The 22,375-nt window shown below is 49.9% G+C and overlaps 6 protein-coding genes across 6 annotated transcripts; 5 read left to right on the forward strand and 1 right to left on the reverse strand.

The window, feature by feature from the left end:
- Positions 1-598: 598 nt before the first annotated feature.
- On the forward strand, positions 599-3,222 carry BU24DRAFT_420319 (uncharacterized protein). The gene is made up of 8 exons (XM_033527442.1): positions 599-758; positions 821-1,570; positions 1,619-1,720; positions 1,770-1,822; positions 1,872-2,001; positions 2,050-2,116; positions 2,174-2,321; positions 2,375-3,222. Exons 1-8 carry the CDS (start codon positions 671-673, stop codon positions 3,077-3,079), a joined length of 2,043 nt encoding a protein of 680 aa, XP_033385618.1. The 5' UTR covers positions 599-670; the 3' UTR covers positions 3,080-3,222.
- Positions 3,223-5,951: 2,729 nt separating this feature from the next.
- BU24DRAFT_147404 (tetraspanin) lies at positions 5,952-7,196 on the reverse strand. Its single transcript, XM_033521218.1, has 3 exons — positions 6,827-7,196; positions 6,539-6,774; positions 5,952-6,390 (listed from the first exon to the last, which is right to left on the reverse strand). Exons 1-3 carry the CDS (start codon positions 6,990-6,992, stop codon positions 6,118-6,120), a joined length of 675 nt encoding a protein of 224 aa, XP_033385619.1. The 5' UTR covers positions 6,993-7,196; the 3' UTR covers positions 5,952-6,117.
- Positions 7,197-11,571: 4,375 nt separating this feature from the next.
- Positions 11,572-12,432, forward strand: BU24DRAFT_147443 (uncharacterized protein). The gene has a single exon (XM_033521219.1). The coding sequence runs from the start codon at positions 11,757-11,759 to the stop codon at positions 12,321-12,323; it is 567 nt and encodes a 188-aa protein (XP_033385620.1). The 5' UTR covers positions 11,572-11,756; the 3' UTR covers positions 12,324-12,432.
- A 1,160-nt stretch (positions 12,433-13,592) lies between these two features.
- BU24DRAFT_147452 (SRF-TF-domain-containing protein) lies at positions 13,593-14,588 on the forward strand. Its single transcript, XM_033521220.1, has 3 exons — positions 13,593-13,867; positions 14,051-14,185; positions 14,242-14,588. Exons 1-3 carry the CDS (start codon positions 13,616-13,618, stop codon positions 14,527-14,529), a joined length of 675 nt encoding a protein of 224 aa, XP_033385621.1. The 5' UTR covers positions 13,593-13,615; the 3' UTR covers positions 14,530-14,588.
- A 576-nt stretch (positions 14,589-15,164) lies between these two features.
- Positions 15,165-15,891, forward strand: BU24DRAFT_147470 (uncharacterized protein). The gene has a single exon (XM_033521221.1). The coding sequence runs from the start codon at positions 15,317-15,319 to the stop codon at positions 15,791-15,793; it is 477 nt and encodes a 158-aa protein (XP_033385622.1). The 5' UTR covers positions 15,165-15,316; the 3' UTR covers positions 15,794-15,891.
- Positions 15,892-19,536: 3,645 nt separating this feature from the next.
- On the forward strand, positions 19,537-21,747 carry BU24DRAFT_366968 (amino acid transporter). Its single transcript, XM_033524332.1, has 3 exons — positions 19,537-20,155; positions 20,262-20,999; positions 21,054-21,747. The coding sequence occupies exons 1-3, from the start codon at positions 19,656-19,658 to the stop codon at positions 21,550-21,552; spliced, it is 1,737 nt and encodes a 578-aa protein (XP_033385623.1). The 5' UTR covers positions 19,537-19,655; the 3' UTR covers positions 21,553-21,747.
- Positions 21,748-22,375: the final 628 nt, after the last annotated feature.

Below are 22,375 nucleotides of genomic sequence, written 5' to 3' on the forward strand. Positions count from 1 at the left end.
GTCAAACCCGAGCTGGTGCACGCGCAGGGGACTCGCAGCAAGCATTGGACAATGCGAAACCTCGAAACGTCCCTTCTCCAGTCAGAAGGCGCCTCTGATCGCAGGGTTGAGTGCTCTCGGTGCAAGGTGAGAAGGACCACGTTCTGCTAGCAGTGTCGAGTCTCTCAGGAATTGGAATCATTCTCTTGCAAGCGGCTGGAATTGTCCATTCCTGCGCATTCGTGCCTGGCTGAACGCGTGGGTTGCGCGCGCGATCGGATTTTGGACCAGCAGCGTGGTAAATGCCCATTGCGGGTATAGCCAGCATGATTGGAAGGCATCTTGGGGGAAATCTGAGAGAAGGCCACCCACCAGCCAGCCAGTCAGCTAGTAACTAGGAGTGGGGGCGGGAAGGGATAGAGCACGCCTGTGAAAGTACGTCGGTGATTAGGTTTAGTGTCCATCTCTGCCGGATGGGAATACAGAAAACGTTCCGCCGATATTACGGATGTAGTCCTCCGATCCGCCGCTCACTGGTTGGTCACGTGCCCTCGCGCCCACGCTCTAGCTTTTGCGGGCGCCAACGCGCGATCGCGCCAAGACTGCCATTGCGGGCAACTTCACACGTTCACGCCCTTGCCATATCGTCATTTGTGCTGCCGGGCCTTGCGGGCACACGAGTCCTCTCACGATGCCTCCCAAAAGAGACATCCGGGACTTCTTCAAACCAAATCCTGAATCGCCGCTTGTTGCTAACCCCGCGCCTTCCCATTCTCCAGGTATATTATCAACCCCTCCACATCATCTTCTCCGGTATCTCCAAAAGCTCACTACTAGACAGGCGGAACCGCGAATCCCTTTACATTAAATGTGAAAGGAGATGAATCTTCAATTGACCGGAAACCACTCCCCCATCAGACGACCAACCCAAATGAACGAACAAGCACAGCGGAGAATGACTTTTCTACCATTCCGAACGGCGTCCCACCCACGTCACAAACCTCGTTCAACTCCACCGGGAGCAAGAGGAGAATATCAGCGAGCGGTGAGGAGATCATTCTGGACTCGGACTCAGGCTCGAGCTCGGATGAACTTGAGGAGCTCGATCTCAGTTTCTTGAGGAATGCTCCGACTTCCAGAGATGAAGATAATTCGAAGACAACCAAAAAGTCCGAATCTACACCTATTACAAGATCAGCCATGTATGCTAGATCTCGCGATGATGAGCTACGCAAACCTTCGGAGAAATATACCATGCCAAAGCCAACACTAAGTCGGCTTATTCAGGCCGCACACAATGATTTCGAGAAGGAACTGAAGATTGCCGCTGGCAGAGAGGAAGTTTCCCGACCACTTGAAGAGGAAGTAACCTCAAATATCGAATTCAGTGAGGAGACATTAGCTACCATTGCACATGAGGGCGGTGACGACGAGAAGTCGAAGCGCCTGTATCTAGCTATGCAGCGAACTAATGCACACGACACCGCCTGCGTGTTCCATCTCTTTCTAGAGCAACCTGTTCGCTCACGTCGATCAGAGCCGTTCCCCTATAAGTATATTTCCGCGTATAGCTGGGCAGCGAGCTTTCAAGGTACGTCACTTGAGACATCTTTCCCTCCACCGTACTGACCTGGAACAGATCCGTGGGAGAGACAACATGCTTTCTTGAGTGGCTACGCGCAGCGTATCTTTCAATACACCACTTTACCACAAGAATTAGCTGCTTGGCTAATCGACCAGCGTACGTCCTAATCTGCTATCTATATTTGTCTTTCTGCTGACCAAAGCAGTCTCTCTTGAGAGGGACGACGTCCTCAAAGACAAATACCTACTGCTTCTTGAGGTTCGTTTAAATGTACATTTCGGTAGACGATATCATTAACATTTCATAGGCTCACCCTCATCACCTAGAAAGCCTGCTAAGTCCAAAACAGTTGAACCATATTTTTGAGCGCATTGGGACAACCCTTGACTTCTCCGATCCATCTCAGGAGCTCCCAACGAGCTACGAATCTCAAGAGAGTGAGTATTCACTCCATTCTCTTCGTTCATTTGACTAACATGGTCTAGGTCCTGCCAGGCCAATTCCTTCATCTCTAAGGTGGATTTTACGCTTGCTCCAAGTCTGTTCAAGGTGGTGAGCTAATTCCATCAGCATACTGCATGGCTTTTCCTGGTCACTAATTGCGAAAAGGCTTTCCCCTGAGTCGAGCGGTCACGCGCTTCTTATCCTTATTCACGCGTGTTTCGATGATAGTGTGATGTCGGACGCAACAATATTGCAAAACGTTCAAGATGCCATCGAATCATTGATGTGCTCCATACTTGAGCTGACACCGATTGTACGTTCTCAAGATTCCATCTTCTCTTGTCAGCATTACTGACCTCTGAACAGCTAGCAGACATCGTTCCCTTGCTGCTCTTGCGCATTACAAATCCCATTCTTCAGAGCAACTGTATTCTTTCTCTCCCCGGAAATTCCCCGTTGACAGCTTCCTTTCGACGGCACCTTGCCTTAGCGTTCCTCCTAAATCCCACACCCCTCAACATCCCTCTATCTCATCCGGAGCTTCCAAAGCTCATCCACTCCCACCTAGACACCTCTAAAGATTTCGTAGCCGACCGACACTCAGATTACACGGCACTCGCTGCACGACTAATCCTCCTTGACATAGGCATTGGCCCAGGTCTTATCGAGGTACCTTTTCCCCGGCCACCAGAATCGCTACAAGAGACTCCCCTCGTACCGAAACAATCTACTCTGACCATGGAGGAGACTGCATTCAATAAACACGTCGACGCACTCGCGCGGCACGTCAAGATTATCAGTAACAGTATAATAGAGACGGGTGCGCTCAGTGATCCGGCACGATCCGACGCGAAATCAAGCGCCGAGAAGCTCTATCACCGTCTTGGGAACGCTGTACGGATCGGTGGACGCAAGAAGGAGCTCATCTTCGGCGGAGACGAAGAAGAGGGATCGAGGAGGATCATGGGAAGATTCTTTAATTGGGTTCGCACAAGCGAATCAACCACACCTCAGACACCTGAAGACGAGGGTAGCACCACGATTGTTGATGGTCAAGGCCAGTCTTCGTGACACGATGAAAACATTTAGTCAGTGTGACGAATTTACGAATATGAGATCAGGGAGACCATGGCGGCACAGCATCAGCGTTGGCGTTCGATACCACATGTATTGTCATTGCAGATATCTTCTCACATATACACAATATATTGCAGTCATTTCTCTACTCGGCTCAATCTTTTGCATGTTTATAGTCTATTGGGTCCCAAAGCAACGCGGCAACTGAACAAGAAAACAAGAACAATTGCCCACTGATCGCACTCTTCTCTGATATAAATTCTGGAGAACAACTATGTACAAGTAGGCTTTTAATTAAAAACTAAAAAAAAAAAAAGGAATAAAGCTAGAGGTTTCCTTCGAACACCTTTGGAATTGTAATCACTCCCTTGAACTTTCAATATACTTGCCTGTATGGCCAGTGACGATGTCAATAACATAAGTGTCGTATTGTATCCATCTATTAAAGAAGATGTAAATCAACATAAAAAGCCGCCATAACCACCAAACCCCGAAAGTACACTTTTTCGTCATAAGAAGAGAGTGTCTTTGCATTAACCATACCTGAAAAAAATAAAATAAAAACTAGACTACACAAAGAGCACTGTTTACACTATGTATCGGTATGGTTCCACGCCTGAACGCACCTCACCAAGGATACCAAAAACACTGTACCACGAGCTTCCGTATGGTTTCTGCATTCCCAGCCAGTTATCGCACATAGGCTAATTATATAGGTGCATATTTTTGTTTTCTTGTTCCTTGCATTTCGAATCTAGGCATATTTGTACATCTTTCTAACAATCTTCAACGAACACAAAAACACACGATAGATGTATCACATAATTGATAGATGATGAATAAAATCCTGTCTTTCTTATAATCCAACGTGAAATGGCTCATTCAGGGGCGGAAGAGGCAGGAAATAAAACGGGAAATAATGATGATAGTGATGAAGACATAATGAATTCGATTTACATCAATCAATTAGTTAATTGGATGAAGAAAAATGCATGCATCTAAAACGAAGTTACACACACAAAAGGTTCGATATCTTGACTATAACTTCCATAGATACTTCGTTTCGTTGGTTTTGAAATGAGCAATCTGATTGCATGACATAATAAACATGACATAATAAAGGGTATCTACGAACATGAAAATTATATCCAAACGTGTTGCCTCCAGAACCGAATATACCGCATCTCCCCTCTACTCGAAGAGAAACCTTCCTCCAATATCGAGGGTCGGCGATGAGGTACGACACCACACGGTGTCTGCATATTCTCTCATAGATGATATCAAACCGTGGCTACCTTCTTCTTCCGTACCCACCCACCCACATGCGCCCCCGAAACCACCACCCGCATTCTTCAACCAGATATTATGCAATGCACTCACTGTACATTTATTGTGAAAGGGCGGAAAACCAACAGCGCATGGTGCCATAGGCGGACAACACGGCACGCTCGGGCGTTCTAGCGGAAAGTGGAAATTTGGATATTCGCCACTAAAATAATACTTCCCTCGCGTCGTGTGCGCGTTTTTCTTTTTGGCCGCGTTGAAGCTTACCGCCCTAACCTGAAAAAAAAAAAAACGATGTTTCTCGTGCTCTTGAGAGTGAGAGGATCTTTGGGGCGTTTATTTGATGTAGGCGTGTGCCCATGGGAATCTGTACTTAGTTTACGCATTTTTATAGTACATACCTGCTATCTAGAGAACTTTTTTATACGCGTAGATCATGTTCTCACTTACGCTCATCAATGAACTGTTGTGCATTCGTTCGCAGGATGTTTTCTTCCTTTGATATTGGTAGCTAGTACGAGCAGTAGGAACATTGTAAAACCCACGCTCTCATCACTCATGCATCTAGATATCAACCCCATGAGATTCTACTTACTAAATTGGAAAATTGCCGATTCGGAACATTCGCATCGCATCGCATCGCATCGTGACGGCAACGCCACCGGCATCGAATCGCGTTTGCATAGCATTCTAAGCAGGACAACGAAACATCCCCTCCCATCGGAAACATGTACCCTCGCAACGCACCGAACCGTCTAGCAACGGATGTAGATACCTCCTCGTAGCGTCACGTTCCTCAACGGTCGAGACCGACTGACCTGCCGATCAACCAACCCACCGCCCATCCAATCCAATCCCCAACCGAGGGCCCAGAACCTCAAGAAAAGAAGGACATCTCAATCCAACAAATTCTGAGTGTTCTCCCGTTTCTCAGTGCGTGGGGGGCGCGAGGGTCGAGAGAGAAGGAAAGTCATACCGACGATACCGTTGGGACGCGCACAGGCAGGACGGACGGGATCGTGTGCCGAAGATCCGGGTTCGAACGTTTGAACTTTGAGGTGGATTGGTGAGAGATGCTGGCGGCTGTGGTTTGGTGTGTCTTTTGTGATGTGTACAGATTGGTAATTTCCTGCTGGTCAATATGTATGTATCCTGAAGATGTATGTACGGAGTATGTGTAGTTTTGTTGCTCATGATAACGGTTTTGTATTCCTCTCGTTTTGAATTTCAATGTGAAGACAGAAGAATGCAAGGAGGGAAATACTGATGACGAGGTGAGGTTTTTCAGGTTTCGTAAGTCTCGTGATACCTGGGCGTACATGATAAAAGGAGTACATGATAAAAGGATTCTTCCGCCGCGCTGGAGAGTAGAACATAGTGAAGTAGCGTATTTACAGTGATTGGCACCGTCTCCCATTCTATTACTGCTCGCTCCTGGATCGGTCAATTCACAATAAGTCCAATGATATATGTATATACGAATGGAAAATGGGGGAGAAGGAAAAAGAAAGAAAATATGGTCAGAGATTTGGGTTGGTGGTTGAACAAAAAATCATCATATTTACATGGACCAAACCCAATCAATTCATAACCATCTCTTCTTCAATTTTTTTTTTTGTTTTTCCAAATTTCTACCCCTCTTCTAATATGCCAATGATTCTACGCTCCTTCTCTTTTGACATCATCCACATGAAAGCTCCCTCTTAATCCAGGCGCAACTCTCAATCCCAAGCAGACGGTCCTACAACCTACAATCCACCCATACCGTTCTTCTCGTCAATGTGCCTGTAGCGCTCCTGCTCCTGCCTGTACTTGAGGACCATGGCGACGCAGAGCACAAGGATGACGTCGATGCCAACGATGCCGAAGGCGGCGGTGAAGATGCGGTCGAGGTAGGTGTTTGCGAACGCAGAGAAGGGGCCGATGCAGCCGCCCTTTTGCGCGGCGACCAGGGCGTTCTTGCAGGTGTTGTCGATGACGAAGGGCGGGGATGTCTCGTTGAGGTAGCCGCAGCAGTCAAACTGAGTGACGTATTGTTAGTTTCGGTTGTGGATTATTTAAAAATATATGGTATATAGATAGAGAGGACCGTTCAATTCATTGGTGCCAAGGGCGCTAAATCGAAACGGGAGATATGCGATTCGAAGGATATATATAGAAGGTACTCACTTTCTGCTGGAGGAGACTTTGGATCAAGGTGGATTCGCGACCCCAGATGCCCTCCAATCTTCTGCGGGTTTGAAGGGTTTCCACCCAGACAGACAGACCGAGTCCAAGGGTGAAGGTTGCGCAGAAGACGACAAGCCAGCCTTGGGCGCGGAGCCAGCCTCGGTTGTGGGGAAGGAAGAGTGCCGGTAGAGAGAGCAGGAAGGTGACGAAGATGAAGATTGAGTTCACGACACCGGCTGGGATTGATTGTTAGTAGACGTTACTGCAGGGCGAGGTTCTTGGTCGTACCTGTTAACGGACACTGGCCTAGTAGGAGGTTCTGTGCTACGTTGTCGAGGGTCGGATCGGCCCTTTGGTTCTGCTCTGACATGACCGAGAATCCCATCAACAATCCTCCACATGCGGCGAAGATGAAGTCGAAGCCGACGAAGACCAGCATAAGTTTTGTCGGCATGTTGGCGGTAGTTTGTAGTTGAACTTTTCTTCTTGTTCGATCTCTTTTCTTTTGCGCTTATGGGATACGACGTCCAGGCGGATCAATTGAGAATTGGACGAGAGCGAGAGACGGTCACCAGTTAGGGAAATGGGACGAAATGGAGAAACAAATGAATGAATGGAATACAAGTCGATGCACAGAGACGTCCGGCGTGCCCTCGCAGAACGACGATTAAAAGAGTTACTATCGGATGAGGAAGAATAGAAGATGAAGGGGAAGAGAAAGGAAAGTGGCTAGCACTTGGTGGACGATGGAGTGGCAACGGGAAAGCGAAAGTAGGACATGGCAAAGAGGGTAGGAAAAGGGTTTTGTTAGAATTAATTAATCGAGAGACTCCATTATTGCGGGCGCGTCGCAGTTGTGGTGATGCGAAGCGTACAGCGTTTCAGTAGTGTGAGAAAGGGTGGTGGGCGAATCAGGAGGCAGAACGGGGCCAAGGTCCGAGTGGTTCGACGTTTTGGAAGCGCCTACGATGAGCATGATCCAATACGGACAGGGAGAGCAGAATTTGGGTGGTGCGACCATGTGTATAGGTCTGTAGCAAGAGTAGTTACAAGAGGATACCTACAAAGGTCACGTCACGGGAGTGTGCGGGAGAGTGCATCGATCTGAAGGGGACGGGAGGTGGTACGAAGATCGTGGATAACCTATTTGAGCGACATGGTGTTGAGTTGTGTTATTGAGAAGAAGGGTGGTGTGGGGGAGAGAGGGAGACCAGTCGTTACTGAAAGGGTGCGTGTGCATGAGAGACTGAGAGTTGAATCGATTGCTGATGTGGCGAGTACGTGTGAGGGTGAGGGTGAGGGCGAGGGCGAGGGCGTGTGGGTGTGGGCTTGTGGATGACAGGGAGAAGAAGAGGCGGTCGCGGTTACAGTTGGTGGCGCACGCACGTCCTGCAGGTCGCAAGATGGGCCAGCCGGCGAGAAGAGCCAAGATAGGGCCGGGTGGAGGTACACAGTACTGAGGAAGTTGACAAGTGAGTTAAGTCCAGTTGAAGCAGAGTTAGACAGGACAGTGGACAGAGTAGATTGTAGTGTGTAGATACTAGGATAGGGTGAACAGGTCGAGTGACATGGTCGAGTCGAGTAGTCGAGTAAGCGTAGTAAATACTCGTAAAGGTTCATACCTAGTAGTATCTTCATAGACTCCGTCGAGCAGTATTAGAAGATGATACCTCGCAGTAGTAGCTTTAATGATGGCAGCGGTAACTAGTTGGCAGTATTTACGGAGTACTTAGTGATGGGGAGGAGTATTACGAGTGAATACGGGGTGACGGGACAAGGGGCAACGGACAACGGGCGAGGCGACATCGGGAAAGGAAGCGGGCGGGGAACAAAGAAGAGGGAGAGGGCGAATGAGAGCAGAGGACACAAGGGTAAGGGCAAGGAATGAGATCAAGATCAAGGTCAAGAACGAGACCTGGCCTGGGACCATTCTGTGTAAACGATGGTAGAGGAAGTTAGGGAAACACGAGATGAAAGGTGAATCAGTGAATCAGACCATATTGTTGCAGCTTGTATGGCATGGCATGGCATATGATCAACGATCAACGCTCAACGCATAACCCTAACAAGCCTAACACGCCTAATCACGACCTAGTAATGTGAATGGATGATTGATGGCGCTAGTCGATAACCGGAAGGCGGTAACCGGTGTAACCTGATAATCATCAACTGAACAGATAATCACACAGTCAGCATCTCTGCCGTCTCTCATTGGCCACAGCATCCCACTTCGCTTTAGCTAGGTCAAGTGACCCGCAACTCATGTTCATATCCACCCATGATTGGCTGCTCGCCCCTCCTGCACTCTTCTCTCCCCCACCCCTTTCGGGCAATCCGAAGGTCGAGGTAAATGGTGGATTAACAAGACAAAACATATCTATTCACCAATTACTCCGTACTGTGGACAATAACGGACGAGATAGAATGTACAGACGAGCTAGAGGCAAGGAGGTTTCTGCAAGTCTGCAAGTCAACAGTTCCCATCTCTCGTATTATGGCTTCTTAGTCTTTAACGTGGTGAGGGAAAGGATTTGGTCTAGTGTGTCGACATCGGACTCGGTAATGTATGTGAATATGTACTAGTGGTGTTTTGTTTGTCCATCCAACGTCAAGCTGTGAAGCTGTCAATCCGTCTTTTCTGCCACTCCGAAACAAACTCCGAGACAGACTCCGAACGTGAATAAAAGAACAAAAGAACATGGACGAGTAATTGATTTACTACTCCGCACTATGAGTGGATTGAACCAATGGATAGGATGGTTGGTTGGATGGGTAGATGGCCGATGAATGGGATGGCATGGCGTGGCAGGATGGCAGGATGTGATGAACATGGTCGACCACCCGCCATACCCGACTAAGCTGGTGCTGGAAACACGCGCACTTGGTCTAGGTCGGGTCTGGCGCCTTGGCCTTTTACCCTCCTTCGGTTGGCATGAATAGCCCGTGTTGGTAAGTAAATTGATGCTCCATCTTGCCTGTCTTGTCTCATCTCATCTCATCACTCTTTCTTTGACTACTGTACTCCGTACGGAGTCTGTATGTATCTAATAATGTATCTACAGGTACTGTTACTGTACGACTATCTGATTGCTTGCTGTTTTCACGGTCAGCCAACCAACCAACCTGTCTCACGCCGTGCCATACCATGTGATGCCTCGGCTTAAAAGGGTAATATCTGGAATCTCTAACAGCCAACTGACAACCGCTAACCGCCAGGCTTCCTCACTGCACTTCTGCATTGCACTTACTACTGCACTGCGCATACACGTACGGAGTACTATATGCGCCTAGAGGTATCTATCTCGCGCATTACAAAGGCCGAAGTCATAGACGGTACATACCTTGCACCCCTACAACACTCGTGGGATATCGACAGCCTCTATCCTGCTCCCACTACCATGTTCCCATACTCCTGATCGTATATCAGATTCCAGGGCAGACAGATGGAAAGAACGGGTAGACAGATTAGGCAGAGCCAATATGACAATCTTACTGTAGCAGTTGTACTGTACGAAGTACATTGGACATATAGCGGTGGACAGTAGGGTGTTCTGTTCCGCTCTGGACGGAGCAGTGGAGTGGAGTACATGCAACGGTGTAGGTATGTCGGCTCGGTGGGCGCACAACTGGCGCGGCCCTGAAGTTCCGATGAGCGATTCAAGATGCCAGACACTTGCCAGGCCATATGCCACCAAGAAGGTGATGAAAATAATCACAGTCTGCCAGGATCTCTCTTTACGTTTCAAACCCCCATTTCCTTCGCCGAGCAGCGAGACTATCAAACCGGGGAGCAAGCAAGCAAGCAAGCCTTCGTTAAGCCGGCGAGGTAGCAAGCCAGTTCTGCTAAATCCAACCCGCCCCCAGTCACATTTGGCCCTTGAACTAGTTAAGTCAAACTAGGTACCTAAGTAGATGGGAAGGTTTACGAGTTAGTGTGGTATCATTTTCCTGCACAGTTTAGGGTCCTAACATGATTAACACACACGCCCACGCCCACGTCCATATCCACATCCACATCCATTATCCACGCACCTAATTGTCCACATCGACAGAGACACACAGACACGCGCACACTAACAGGTACAAGCACACATTCACACACATACGCAGACGACGGGCAACATTGAACACATCGACAAGTTACCCTGGATCTAACCAAACCTAACCTAACCTAAAACCTAACCTGACATTGACTAAACCCACCCAAGTTACTCTACACACAGACACAACTGACAGTTCTACTCGCGCGCGCGCCCACACACACAGACACAAGACACACGCTCACCCACACCCACACCCACACCCACACCCAAGTGACCCAACCGACAGGCGGAGCTCAGGCATTCGCGCAAAGTGACAAGCCGCCTTTCCTTATTCCCCTAGATACCCTTTGCAACTCTTGGGGATTCTCCTACTTTTGTCACTTTCTCGTAGTGAATATATGCCTGCCGCCGTTTGACTTTCCCCAAATCTCTTTCGTCCTTTCCCTCTCTGAGACATACAAGCACACCTTTCCAGTTCCTGTCGTGCACCTCTTCTTCCCTTTCCTATAGGCACAGTACATACTTTGTACGGTGTGTACCTGTCACTTTACTACCTACCACTTGTACCTGTCATACAATCTTTGCACTGTATGTACATCTACCTGCTATAGGTACCTGTTCTGTCCATCCGTTCATCTATCCACCGATCTATCCTATCCTATCCTATTCCATCCGATCTATTCATCCATCTACTCCATCCGATCCATCTATCCCATTCCGCTACCAGAGGCCAAGCTTCAACGCCTTTCGGTCTTCTACTCACCTTGTGTGAGCTTACTTGTCCTCTACCACGCGCCGTTGCCGTTCAACTTTGACCCAATCTGTCAAACGAACTCTCTAAAAGGGTCGAATACCTACGAACGCCCACACACTCCACCACAGGCCATTCTCCTCTTCCCTACGACGACTACTATTCCTGATTCCGCTTTCGATCAAGGAAACTGCACATTCCTCTTGACCAGAACGAATTGAGACGGGTACGTACTTTTTCATCCCCATTTCCATTTCTACTGTTTTGTCTACATTTCTCTATTCCTGTCTGTCTTCAGCCGTTCCATCCACCTACCCCTGCCTTCCCTGCCCTGTTCTCAGCCAGCAAACGCACGTCCGCTGCCCGGGCCCGGGATCTTCTGCCTCACCCACTTTACTGTATCCTCCGCCTTGGTGCTAGACGCATGCCCGCACGCATGCCCGCACGGCGCACGCACGCAACTCCCACACGCACGCACACCGACAACCCAACAACCGCGACCTCGACCGCGACTGCGACTGCGACCGTGGCCGTGGCCTTGAGTGCGATTGCGATTGCGATTGCGCCTGAACCTGCGACTGCGACCGCCACCACCGCCGCCATCACCAAAGGCATCAGGCACAGGTACAGGCACACACCACGCACAATGCCGATACTCCACAAGGCCACAACGTATCACTTCACCACGAATCTACCTGTCTACCTACCTACCTACCTCAGGGCCCTCGGCGACGGCGTACTGGACACAAGGCAGTGGGCCCCAAACTTCTTGCACCGTTCCCCATACCCATTTCCGCCTCGCAGTCCCAATTTCCAAATCCCCAATTCCCAATTCCTAATCCTTATTTCCACCCATGCCATCTCAATGTCAAACTCCCCCTTCTTCCAATCGGCTCTCTCTACAGCTATGCGACCATACCAGGGTGGGTATGGGCCAGCCAAGAACAAGGCATTTCCCGACGAAGCGACGAGGGCAAGTTGGTATTATTAGCGCTGCCTGTCATGCCGGGTTGGAGTCTTTGTAGTTTTGGCTGGCCTATGCTCACTGTCTGTTGGCTGAAGCTGTTGGGCGGGTCTTGCTCTAGTTTCTTGTGTGTTTCTTTCTGCTGCTTGGCCTGTCGGCCAGAGAGGAATGAGACATGGAGAGCGGAGAGAGGCGAGATGTGAAGAGGTCAAGAGAGACAAGAGAGTGAACTGGATGAGATGGGATGGGATGGGATAGGACAGAGGAGAGAGCAACAGAGAGGAAGGGGACTAGGGCCCACACACACAGTCGGTCACTCAAGGTCACTCACTCCACCCAACGCCAATCCACCAATCCCCGTTCACTTACAATACCCATACCCATACCCATACCCATACCCATACCCGTACCCATACCCATAACCCACATCCACCCTCCATCGCACCTTCCACCTCCCTCGACTCCTTCCCGCCCGCCGAATGCGCGCTGTTTTTCTGTTGTCTGTCTGGTCTGTCGGTCTGCCTGGTCTGTCTGGCTGTGTGTGTGGGTGTGTGTTACCGGCCCCCTCATCCCTCCCTCCCTCCTTCCTCCCATCCAACCACCCCTTCCCTCCTCCCCCGTCCTTCTTTCCTTTTTCGTTCTTGTTCACTTTGGTCGTTCCTTCCCTTGCATTCCTTTTTTCCCTTTTTCCTTCACCCGCCACCGACTTGGACGGTTCACTGTTGACTGTACTGTTCACTGTCACTGTACACACATACACCCTCTACTACCCTCTACCACACTTCACACTATCCACTACCACTACCTAAACACTCCTACATACGCTACACCCTTAGTTCCTTCCCTCTCTCTCCACACACGGACCATTCAAAAACACACAGACCACCACGGGCCAACAACCTATCTCTTTTTCATTCCAAGCGCGCCTGCTTTTCCTCTTTCATCAAACCCTCCCATCCTCCCTCCCCCTCTCCCCATTGAACATTCCCCCCTTCCCTTTTTCCACACCCCCAATCCCTCCATCCAGTTTCTTTTGGGTCTAACCCGAACACCACAACAGTCTTTGCTTTACTGCTGCTTGCTTGCTTGCTTGCTTGTTGCTTGCTGCAGTCATTCGCCTTGTTACCTGTTACGAAAAGAGCTCAAGCCTACTCTTCTTTTTTTCTTTTCCGTCCTGCTTGCTGCCACAGGTCGTCCTCTAACCTCCAAAAGAGAAGTTCCCCACACACAGTTCGAACACCCCCCTCCCCGACCACAAGCAGTTAGGGCAAACACCTGCCACAACATCTGAACCACCAATCTCAACCTACAACACAACAATGGCTTCTGAGATCACCGAGCACGACCAAAACGCGTCGCCTTCCGTTCACGACGACGGCACTGGCAATGGCGCACTCACCGCCGCCGATGCCAATCGAGGAACCAAACGCCCTCGACCGACTGCCGACGACGATGATGATGACGATGACAAGCCCGGTCGCGAGCGTAGGAAGATTGAGATCAAGTTCATTCAGGATAAGTCGCGTCGCCACATCACTTTCTCGAAGCGAAAGGCTGGTATCATGAAGAAGGTACGTACAAGATTCGAAACCCGGCGAGACGAAGATGAATTGTCGAGTTGGACCGACGCGCGCGCGCGACACCACCAAACATCCCAACTTTTCTCCTCGCATCGCGTTGCGACTTTACCCGCGTCGCATGAGAAACATCGTGTATCCACGCTTCGTTCCTCGCTAACTCGTTTTGACTCGCAGGCCTACGAATTGTCCGTCCTCACTGGCACCCAGGTGCTTCTGCTCGTGGTCTCCGAAACAGGTCTCGTTTACACCTTCACAACGCCTAAGCTGCAACCTCTTGTCACGAAGCCCGAGGGCAAGAACCTCATCCAGGTAAGCCAACTATCCAGAAACTACGTCCTACATGTTCGCGCTGACACGCGTTTCAGGCCTGCTTGAATGCACCCGAACCCTCGTCTGGCGACGCCAACGGCGTCGATGATAACCCCGTCGATTCTCCCGAGGATAGCCATGCCCAGGTACCGGCTGGCCGACCTCAAGGTATGCCAGGCAACCAGGGCATGCCTCCTGCCTACATGACCCCCGAGGCCGCGCTCCACTACCAGTCCTACCTCCAGCAGCAGCAACAATCAAACCAGTACCCAGGCATGCCCCCGCAGGGTGGTATGCCTCGTCACCCGGGTCACCAGTACCCCCAGGACCAGAAGCTCAGTTAAACAAGTACGTATGGATTCCCCGAATCCACAACCCGTCCTTGCAAGGGGCGGGTGGCGCATCGCTGGTTCGGTCGGTCGGATATGGATACCCCACATAATGGCGAAAAGTAATGGCAAGAAGCGAATCTGCAGAGTGAATAGTTCCCTTTCTGCAAGAAGGCACGGCCAGAGTCTGTAAAGATGCAGAAGGTGTAGTCCGTCTTGGGCGGTATGCAATGTTATCATGTTAGGAGCACCGTGTTGGCGAGTGTGGTGTGCATTCCCTTTGCTTTGGGTCTGGTCTGGGACGGTTGAACGTCTTTTACGTGGATATCGGCGTGGATGTTTTCTTTAACACAAGTTCTTCTCTCACTCTCATCTCTCATCTCTCGTATCCCGTCTCTCATCCTCACATCATCTTACCCTCTTGTTCGTGTGTCGTTTCACGAAGTATCATGTATTTTTCTCAAAATTCCCCCGATAGTTGGGAGGCAGCAGCTTCCGTCCAATATCATAATTCACAAACAAACATACAAACAAACAAGGCTTTTTGAGTGTCCTTTTCCCGCCGTCTCTCTGATCCGTGTTTTCCTCTTTCATCGCGACCACGACTAAACAGGTTGATTTAGATGTTATTCCCCATTTGGACAGACGATTGCCCGAATAGGAGGACTATCACCAGCGGCACCCGGCGCCTGCACCTGACCACATATGCAACACATGCAGGGCCCTCGAAGGGAGAGAAGGACTCGATGCACATAATCTTCCGTGCCGGCGTGTCCCCATATGTCGATCCGAATCTGTCTTCATGAAACCACGACCTTCCGGTTTTTGGTCCTCTGTGCATCCAGCGAGTTGTAGTACGAGTACCGGCGGTGAAACAGTCATCATCATTATTGTCATCATTATTATCATTGCTACCATCGTTAAGTACCAAAGGAAAAATAAGGCAAAAAGGCTCACCGTTTGTACGTCCATCCGTTATACTCGACATCCCGCGACCACATCCACGACTGCAAAATCTCGCAACAACAGCTCGACAATTAATCAAGCATGCGCACACACATCTAGAAACTTCAAGTATCTTTGTTATGTCTTTTCTGTCTGTACAATCTCAACCACGTCTACGCTCGTCCTACTCTCAATCCTACTCTCTTCTCTGAGCGAGAAGGTCTCGTGTGCATTGATGCATGCACTCGTTGCATTGCCATCGTGCGCAGTTCACTGTCCGTCCCCACCTCTCCCCTTCACCTTCTTGCCTTTGCGTCTTCGCGTCTTCCTGTAAGCTTTCCCTTTCTCTATTCTCGAGTGCTGGGATGAGAAAACAAGTAGGTGGGTAGATGGGTGGGAGTAGCATGGCGGGTGATGTATTCCATATCGTTTTGTTTCGCTTTCGCATGGTAGGTAAGGAAGAGTGAAGGAGGGGACGGAGGAGAGGGGATCACATTGATATTATTGCTATTATCATCATTATCATATTATGTCACGTTGTGCGGGTTCTCGTGCTGCCTCGCATGCCTTTTTTCCCACCGAGTCCTCGACTTCGCTCAGTCGGTCAGTTATGGTGTCGCTGCCATCCATGGGTTCATCCGTACATCTACCCATGCCAAAAGGGCAGGACAGTATCGAGCGGAGATCAGTACATAGTGTAGGATGATCATTTTCTTCCTCTACTGTTGTCGTTGAAGAGGGAAGGCAGAAGGAGGCGAGATTATGTTCAGGAGCGTTACGTTTGTACGCCGTGTGTATGCTGCTCTGTACGAGGACACATGTACAACCTACCTAAAGTACCTAAATTGTGAGTAACCACCGAAGTCGAGGATGGTGCGAGGACGAAGATTACGAAGATGACGTGAAAGACGAAGACAAGGACCAGAAGGATGATGCGCCCTTTAAGTCAGTGTCTATCTATCGTCGCGGGTCGAGTCGCAACGAACCGGATCGAGTCCGCTCGAGTATCTGTAGTGACTCCGTTCATGTTTATGTCTTTTCTCATAATGATAGTACTGCAGAGGTCGCGAGTGGAGGAAGAAGGGCGCAATGTACGACATTCACTTCACTCGCTCACTCAAACAGGCGCGTATGAACGTTCGTTTTATGTAAGTACGTATATATTGGGCATGTATGCATCGAAACCGACGGGAATTTCTGACCGCTGGAATATGTGTCGCTCAATGATCAATCGCGTCACTCGATTTTCACAGGTATATTTGTACATTAATGCTGAAGACATGCAGAACACCCCGACTGTAATGGCGCAGAAAGAGAAATGGAGATCACGTAAGGATACAGAGTACACGCAACGCAAATCATTTCCCTAAACCCGATGACGAGGAACATTTCTTGACGTTAACATTATCGCTTTCCCATTTCAAAAGTAGCGAGAGATGTGAAGAAGGTGGAGGGAAGAGGAGAGGAGAGGGGTAAGGATGGTGGATGGATGGGCGGAGGGATTCGTTTTCCGAATTCGGTAGTGTTAGTGGACGATCCAGGTACGCATTTTCAGAAAGGTCATGTTTCTAGATCATCGTCTGCGACTTACAAGATTGTGTCTTGGTGTTCGTCATTGTTTTCGTTTTCGTTTTCTGTTTTGTTGGGGCTTTGTCTTACTTTGGGTTTGGGATCGGAGATGGGGATTGGGGATGGCAAGGACAGAGACAACTGACGGACGGACAGATGGACAGAAATGATGGGATGTTAGTTATCTAGCAGATGCGACGGAACTGGAAAAGGAACAAACGACCCAGAGCTCTGTCGTCCCTCTCTTCTTATCATGAACGCCACCGACACGGAGAGCAGAGTTCCACGAAACCGTTTTCTCAGTTGTTGTGTTTGTTTCGGCGACCGGCCTGGTTGAACAATGGGACGGAGGGGTTCACGACAGCGACGCGGTGATACTCGAGTACCTAGGTAATTGCCCTTTTCTCTTCGAGTGTTACCCGTTCGAGACACACGTACACCCTGCCCTCGAGTAATGTTGGGGGTTGTTTTGTTTCCGATAGGGTGGGATTCTGGGGCCCTGGCATGAGGGTTTGAGATGCGATATGGATGGGGGTTTCGCAAACGGGGTTTTGTTGGTCTACCTACGGCGTATCTCGATCTGTCATGCTTTCTTCGTACGAGCAGTTGTTTGGCATCGTTCAAAGAATGAATGTACGAGTATCGCAGCCATTATGCAAGCCAGTTCTCTTGCTTATCATGTTATCATGTGGTGTAGGATACCTGGTAGGTACTGGGTAGATAGATATCTCACGGGTGGATATCAGCATCATGCATCGATGAATGCTAGCGGGGGGATAAGACTGATGGCTTGCGACGGCGGACGCCTCGTTGTGGACCAAACCCCGTTCACATAAAAGATGCGATGCTTGTTTTTACCCCTCATCTCATCATCCAAGCGACTTCTGGAGATGACGACCGTTGCGGCTTCTTTGATTATTGGTCAACCGATCGGTCGGTCGGTCGCAACCTCAAAGCAGAGCAGAGCACAGAAAAGCAAAGCAACGCACGGCAACGCACGGCGATAATGCAGACGCCCTCATCTGACGACTGACGACTGACGACCGACGACTGACGACGGACTCCAATATATCTACCGTAAGCTACGCCCCGTTAGGCTTGAAGATTGGCCAAAAGTCGAGGCATTTTCGAATCCATTGCTTGTCGACCCCGGTCCTTGATCCTTGGTCGTTATTCCTTGGTCCTGGGGTGCGGCGGAGGCGCGGGAGCACGCGCTTCCTTCTCTCCACTCGTCGCATGGCGTTTGCTGATGCATCTCGCACCTGCAATTGGAAGCGTATGTACGTACCTCTACCTCGTACCTCATCTGTGATGCTTTTCGATCATGCACTTGGCCTACACATTACCTGGAGTCGCGGTGAGTCGCAAGTCGCACTGAGGTGTAGGCACTCCTTCAGTCTTCAACACCATCATTTACTAAGAAACCGTGATATCTGCTGGTGGTGGGAGTCCATGGAACTTACTTCAAGAGGCATATCGTATGTACTTGGGTGTATATTCCGCAGAGGGTAGCGAATCAAGGAGAAGTGGTGGTTCATAGTCATACTGGTACCTTGTAGTGGTTCATTCAAGCTAGGGGGGGTTACCATCATGATTGAACAGTTTACCCAATGACATGTCACTCCAATGGCACCGAATGGTCGGCACCGCGTCGCCTCTCCATCTCCCATTCTCCTCCATCTGCCTCCTCTTCTCCTCCTCTCTATCTTCAATCCATCCTTACTCGTCCTTACTCGTCACTCTTCCCGATACCACAAACCATCAACCCCTCCCCTTCTCTAGCTAGACTCGGGCCGTTCTCTTCAAGCGACCCTGCTATCTTGCCCATCCTATCCTGCCCTGCCATCTTGCCCAGCTCTGCATTTTTATCCTTCTTACGGAATGGCCCCCTTCATCTCTCCGCATGTCGTTGGCGGGTGATCCCAGCCTGGCCATGCGATGCGGAGACGCCAGCCATGCATGGTTCCCATTATCATCAACCACAGCTGTAGCGGCACAGCACCGATAGCCATGCCATATAGATAACCATTATGCCTACTCTCTATCTCTATATCAATACCTGTGGATCTCCCGAGTCCAGTAATTTAGTCAAAGTATCACTCTCCCAGGCCATTGACCGGAACACTACGTCTCACTCCATCATAACCATACATCCGAGTCGTGCTCCATCACTGGTTACCACTGCTACTCTGCCTGTACATCAAGGCCCTGCAAATGAACGCCCTCATTTGACACTCGTGTGTACGTACAGCGCAGTAACCCGACCATCTCGGCATCTTTTATTTGCCATACCCTCCATCGTTGCAGCTCACGTTGCTCCGTACACCCATTCCCGGGGAACACCATCCCCCTTGAAAATCCCGGTCTGAGCCCATTCAAAATCCCAGTTATCCCCTACATTCCAGTCAACTGCACGACCTGGCATAAACCAACCGTTGCGACCTCCCTTCCTTGAGCCGACGTCGTTTCAAGCTCCCCGCCAAGCGCGACCCCCCCCCCCCCCCCAAAGTCACTTCCATATTGGGTAGACTGCACTCGGGCTCTCTCTCACCTCTCTCTGTGACTTTCCAACTTTATCTTCCCAGTATTAACACTCAATCTCACCCTCCGACAGCCAGTCGCACAAAATGGCAACACACTACGATCCGGAGAAGCCCCCATCGGGCGGAGACATGGACGTGATGGACGCTAAGAACGCCCAGTCACTTGACATGGACGCGATGAAGCTCGCCGAGATGGGCTACCGACAGGACATGCAGCGAAATTACTCTGTATGGTCCGTCCTCGGCGTGGGCTTCTCTCTCACCAACTCGTGGTTCGGCATCTCCGCCGCCCTGGTCACGGGCATCAACTCTGGCGGGCCTCTTCTCATCATCTACGGCATCATCTTACTCGCAGTGATATCTACTGGTGTCGGCATCTCCCTGAGTGAGCTTGCGAGTGCGTTTCCCAATGCGGGAGGTCAGTACTTCTGGGCCAACGAACTGGCACCCAAGAAATATGCAAACTTTGCGAGCTACTTGACCGGCTGGCTAGCATGGGCAGGATCCATGTTCACGAGTGCAAGTGTGGCTTTGGCCATGGGCAGTGCCACAGTGGGCTGCTATCAATTGGCCCATCCAGACTTGTAAGTTTGATTCTTTTCCCTCGAAGAAACACATTTGTCGTCGTCGTCATCTGTTTCGGCTTCTCTTGCTCTCATACCCCGGAGGCACACTGACCGTTCATTCCAGTGCGATTCAGAGATGGCACGTGTTCGTATCCTACCAGCTGTGTAACATTTTCTGCTTTGGCTTCAATTGCGTTGGAAAGATCCTCCCGGCGGTCGCAAAAATCACGCTCTGGACGTCTCTCGTATCCTGTTTCGTCATCCTCATCGCCGTTCCGGCCGCTGCACCAACCCACCAGCATGCCAAGTTCGTTTTTGCCACCTTCATCAACAATACTGGCTGGTCTCAGGGAGGAATCGCCTTCATCGTCGGCCTCGTCAACACGAATTGGGCGTTCGCCTGCCTTGACTGTGCGACGCATCTCGCAGAGGAAGTCCATCATCCCGAACGCATGGTCCCCATTGCCATCATGGGCACTGTAGGCATCGGGTTCGTAACGAGTTGGTTCTTTGGTATGGCCATGTTCTTCTCTATAGTGGGCGATTTCTCCGAGATCGTCGCCTCGCCGACACAAGTACCAATCCTCGAGCTCTTCTACAGGGCACTTCGTGATAACCTAGGAGGTGCCATATTCCTCGAGGCCCTCATCATTGCTACTGGCCTGGGCTGTTTGGTCGCGTCCCATACGTGGCAGAGCCGCCTCTGCTGGTCATTTGCTCGAGATCGAGGTATCCCCGGCCACAAATGGCTCAGCAAAGTCCACCCGACACTCGACGTCCCCATCTTTGCCCACTTCACGAGCTGTGTCATCGTTGGCATTCTAGGCTGTCTCTACCTTGCGTCTCTCACTGCTTTCAACTCGTAAGTCGCGTCACTCCTATCGCGTAGTTAGCCAGCTACTGACAGACCAACCAGCATGATCGCAGCGTGTGTAGTTCTCCTTTATATCTCGTACTCAGTTCCTGTTGCTTGTCTATTGATACGCGGCCGCTCAAACATCAAGCCGGGGCCCTTCTGGCTAGGGCCTTTTGGCTTGGTTGCTAACATTGTTCTCCTTGGCTATACTGTTTTCACCCTCGTCATGTTCAGTTTTCCCTACGCCAAACCCGTCACGGCAGGAAATATGAACTACGTCAGCGCCGTTTACGGTGTCGTCGCGGCCATTGTCGCCATCGACTGGTTCGTCCGTGCCAGGAAAAGCTTCAGAGGTGTCGGCGAGCGGAAGACGGACGCCGATAATGTTGTCCAGGGCGTCAGAGTCGGTAGTACCGTCACTGCAGATGGGTTCCAAGGCCATCATGACCCGTTCGACTCTGGCGATATCCGTGGCACGGCGGGTGGCAACGGCGATGGGCGCTCCGCCGTGAAGGAAGAGCCGAACAAGGCGAATGACGGGCCCCATGTCGTCCGATGATTTTCACGTCGATTCTGGTGACGATTTTCCCATTCTCCTGTATATACACAACAACCATGGATTGTGTTACGTTCTCGATAAAGGAAATCATGAGGCTTCTCAAGCAGACAAGACGGAATTAATATATATACATCCACGGGTGGAGAGCATAGCTAGTCTCAAGGTACTGCTCTCGAATAATCAATTGATCCTTTCACCTTCAATATTTACCCCTACATCTAAGTATCATGTTTGTCGTGAGGTCCGTCTTTTACTGTATCAACATTTAACTCTTCGATATGTCTTGGAGTGTAATATATATATACCTAACTTTGAGGCCTCACGCCTTTCCCGAATGAACAGAACAAAGTAATCTCAATAAAAGTTTCTCTACTCTAGGTAACATATACTGGGGAACTCTAAGAAGAAAACAAAATAGTAGTAATGGCAACAGTAGTTCTTCTGTTTATATCATTCGTAACCACGGACCATATAAACGACCAATTCCTCACGAAATAGTCTAAGTGGTAGCACAAATGAACAATGACATCGAGGCCAAAACAAGGACAATATACTTCCACGCCCTTGCTTAATCGGAAACCTTAAAGCGTGCCAAGTAGAAGATGTCCAAGACATCAACAACACCGAAATGTCTTAGAAAAACCACGGAAGCACGAAAAGCACGGCTGAGGATGGTAATGGCAATGGTGATAGTAGCAACGATGATTACTATTAAGTAAATTATAATTCTACATGATTTGAAATATACACACGACAATACAATGGCTGGTCGGATCAAGATGGAGTTTACGACGAGTAACGTCTTCGGCTTATGTTTTCTCGT

This window comes from Aaosphaeria arxii (assembly GCF_010015735.1).
Source record: "Aaosphaeria arxii CBS 175.79 unplaced genomic scaffold BU24scaffold_3, whole genome shotgun sequence".
Taxonomy (NCBI): Eukaryota; Fungi; Ascomycota; class Dothideomycetes; order Pleosporales; genus Aaosphaeria; species Aaosphaeria arxii.

Coding starts and splice junctions, on each gene's coding strand:
- BU24DRAFT_420319 (XM_033527442.1), top strand. CDS start 671: ATGCCTCCCAAAAGAGACATCCGGGACTTCTTCAAACCAAATCCTGAA. Junction 1,571..1,618: donor CTGGGCAGCGAGCTTTCAAG/GTACGTCACTTG, acceptor GACCTGGAACAG/ATCCGTGGGAGAGACAACAT. Junction 2,002..2,049: donor GAGCTACGAATCTCAAGAGA/GTGAGTATTCAC, acceptor AACATGGTCTAG/GTCCTGCCAGGCCAATTCCT.
- BU24DRAFT_147404 (XM_033521218.1), bottom strand. CDS start 6,992: ATGCCGACAAAACTTATGCTGGTCTTCGTCGGCTTCGACTTCATCTTC. Junction 6,775..6,826: donor AGGCCAGTGTCCGTTAACAG/GTACGACCAAGA, acceptor AATCAATCCCAG/CCGGTGTCGTGAACTCAATC. Junction 6,391..6,538: donor AAAGTCTCCTCCAGCAGAAA/GTGAGTACCTTC, acceptor TACGTCACTCAG/TTTGACTGCTGCGGCTACCT.
- BU24DRAFT_147443 (XM_033521219.1), top strand. CDS start 11,757: ATGCCCGCACGCATGCCCGCACGGCGCACGCACGCAACTCCCACACGC.
- BU24DRAFT_147452 (XM_033521220.1), top strand. CDS start 13,616: ATGGCTTCTGAGATCACCGAGCACGACCAAAACGCGTCGCCTTCCGTT. Junction 13,868..14,050: donor AGGCTGGTATCATGAAGAAG/GTACGTACAAGA, acceptor TTTGACTCGCAG/GCCTACGAATTGTCCGTCCT. Junction 14,186..14,241: donor AGGGCAAGAACCTCATCCAG/GTAAGCCAACTA, acceptor CACGCGTTTCAG/GCCTGCTTGAATGCACCCGA.
- BU24DRAFT_147470 (XM_033521221.1), top strand. CDS start 15,317: ATGAAACCACGACCTTCCGGTTTTTGGTCCTCTGTGCATCCAGCGAGT.
- BU24DRAFT_366968 (XM_033524332.1), top strand. CDS start 19,656: ATGGCAACACACTACGATCCGGAGAAGCCCCCATCGGGCGGAGACATG. Junction 20,156..20,261: donor CAATTGGCCCATCCAGACTT/GTAAGTTTGATT, acceptor CGTTCATTCCAG/TGCGATTCAGAGATGGCACG. Junction 21,000..21,053: donor TCTCTCACTGCTTTCAACTC/GTAAGTCGCGTC, acceptor CAGACCAACCAG/CATGATCGCAGCGTGTGTAG.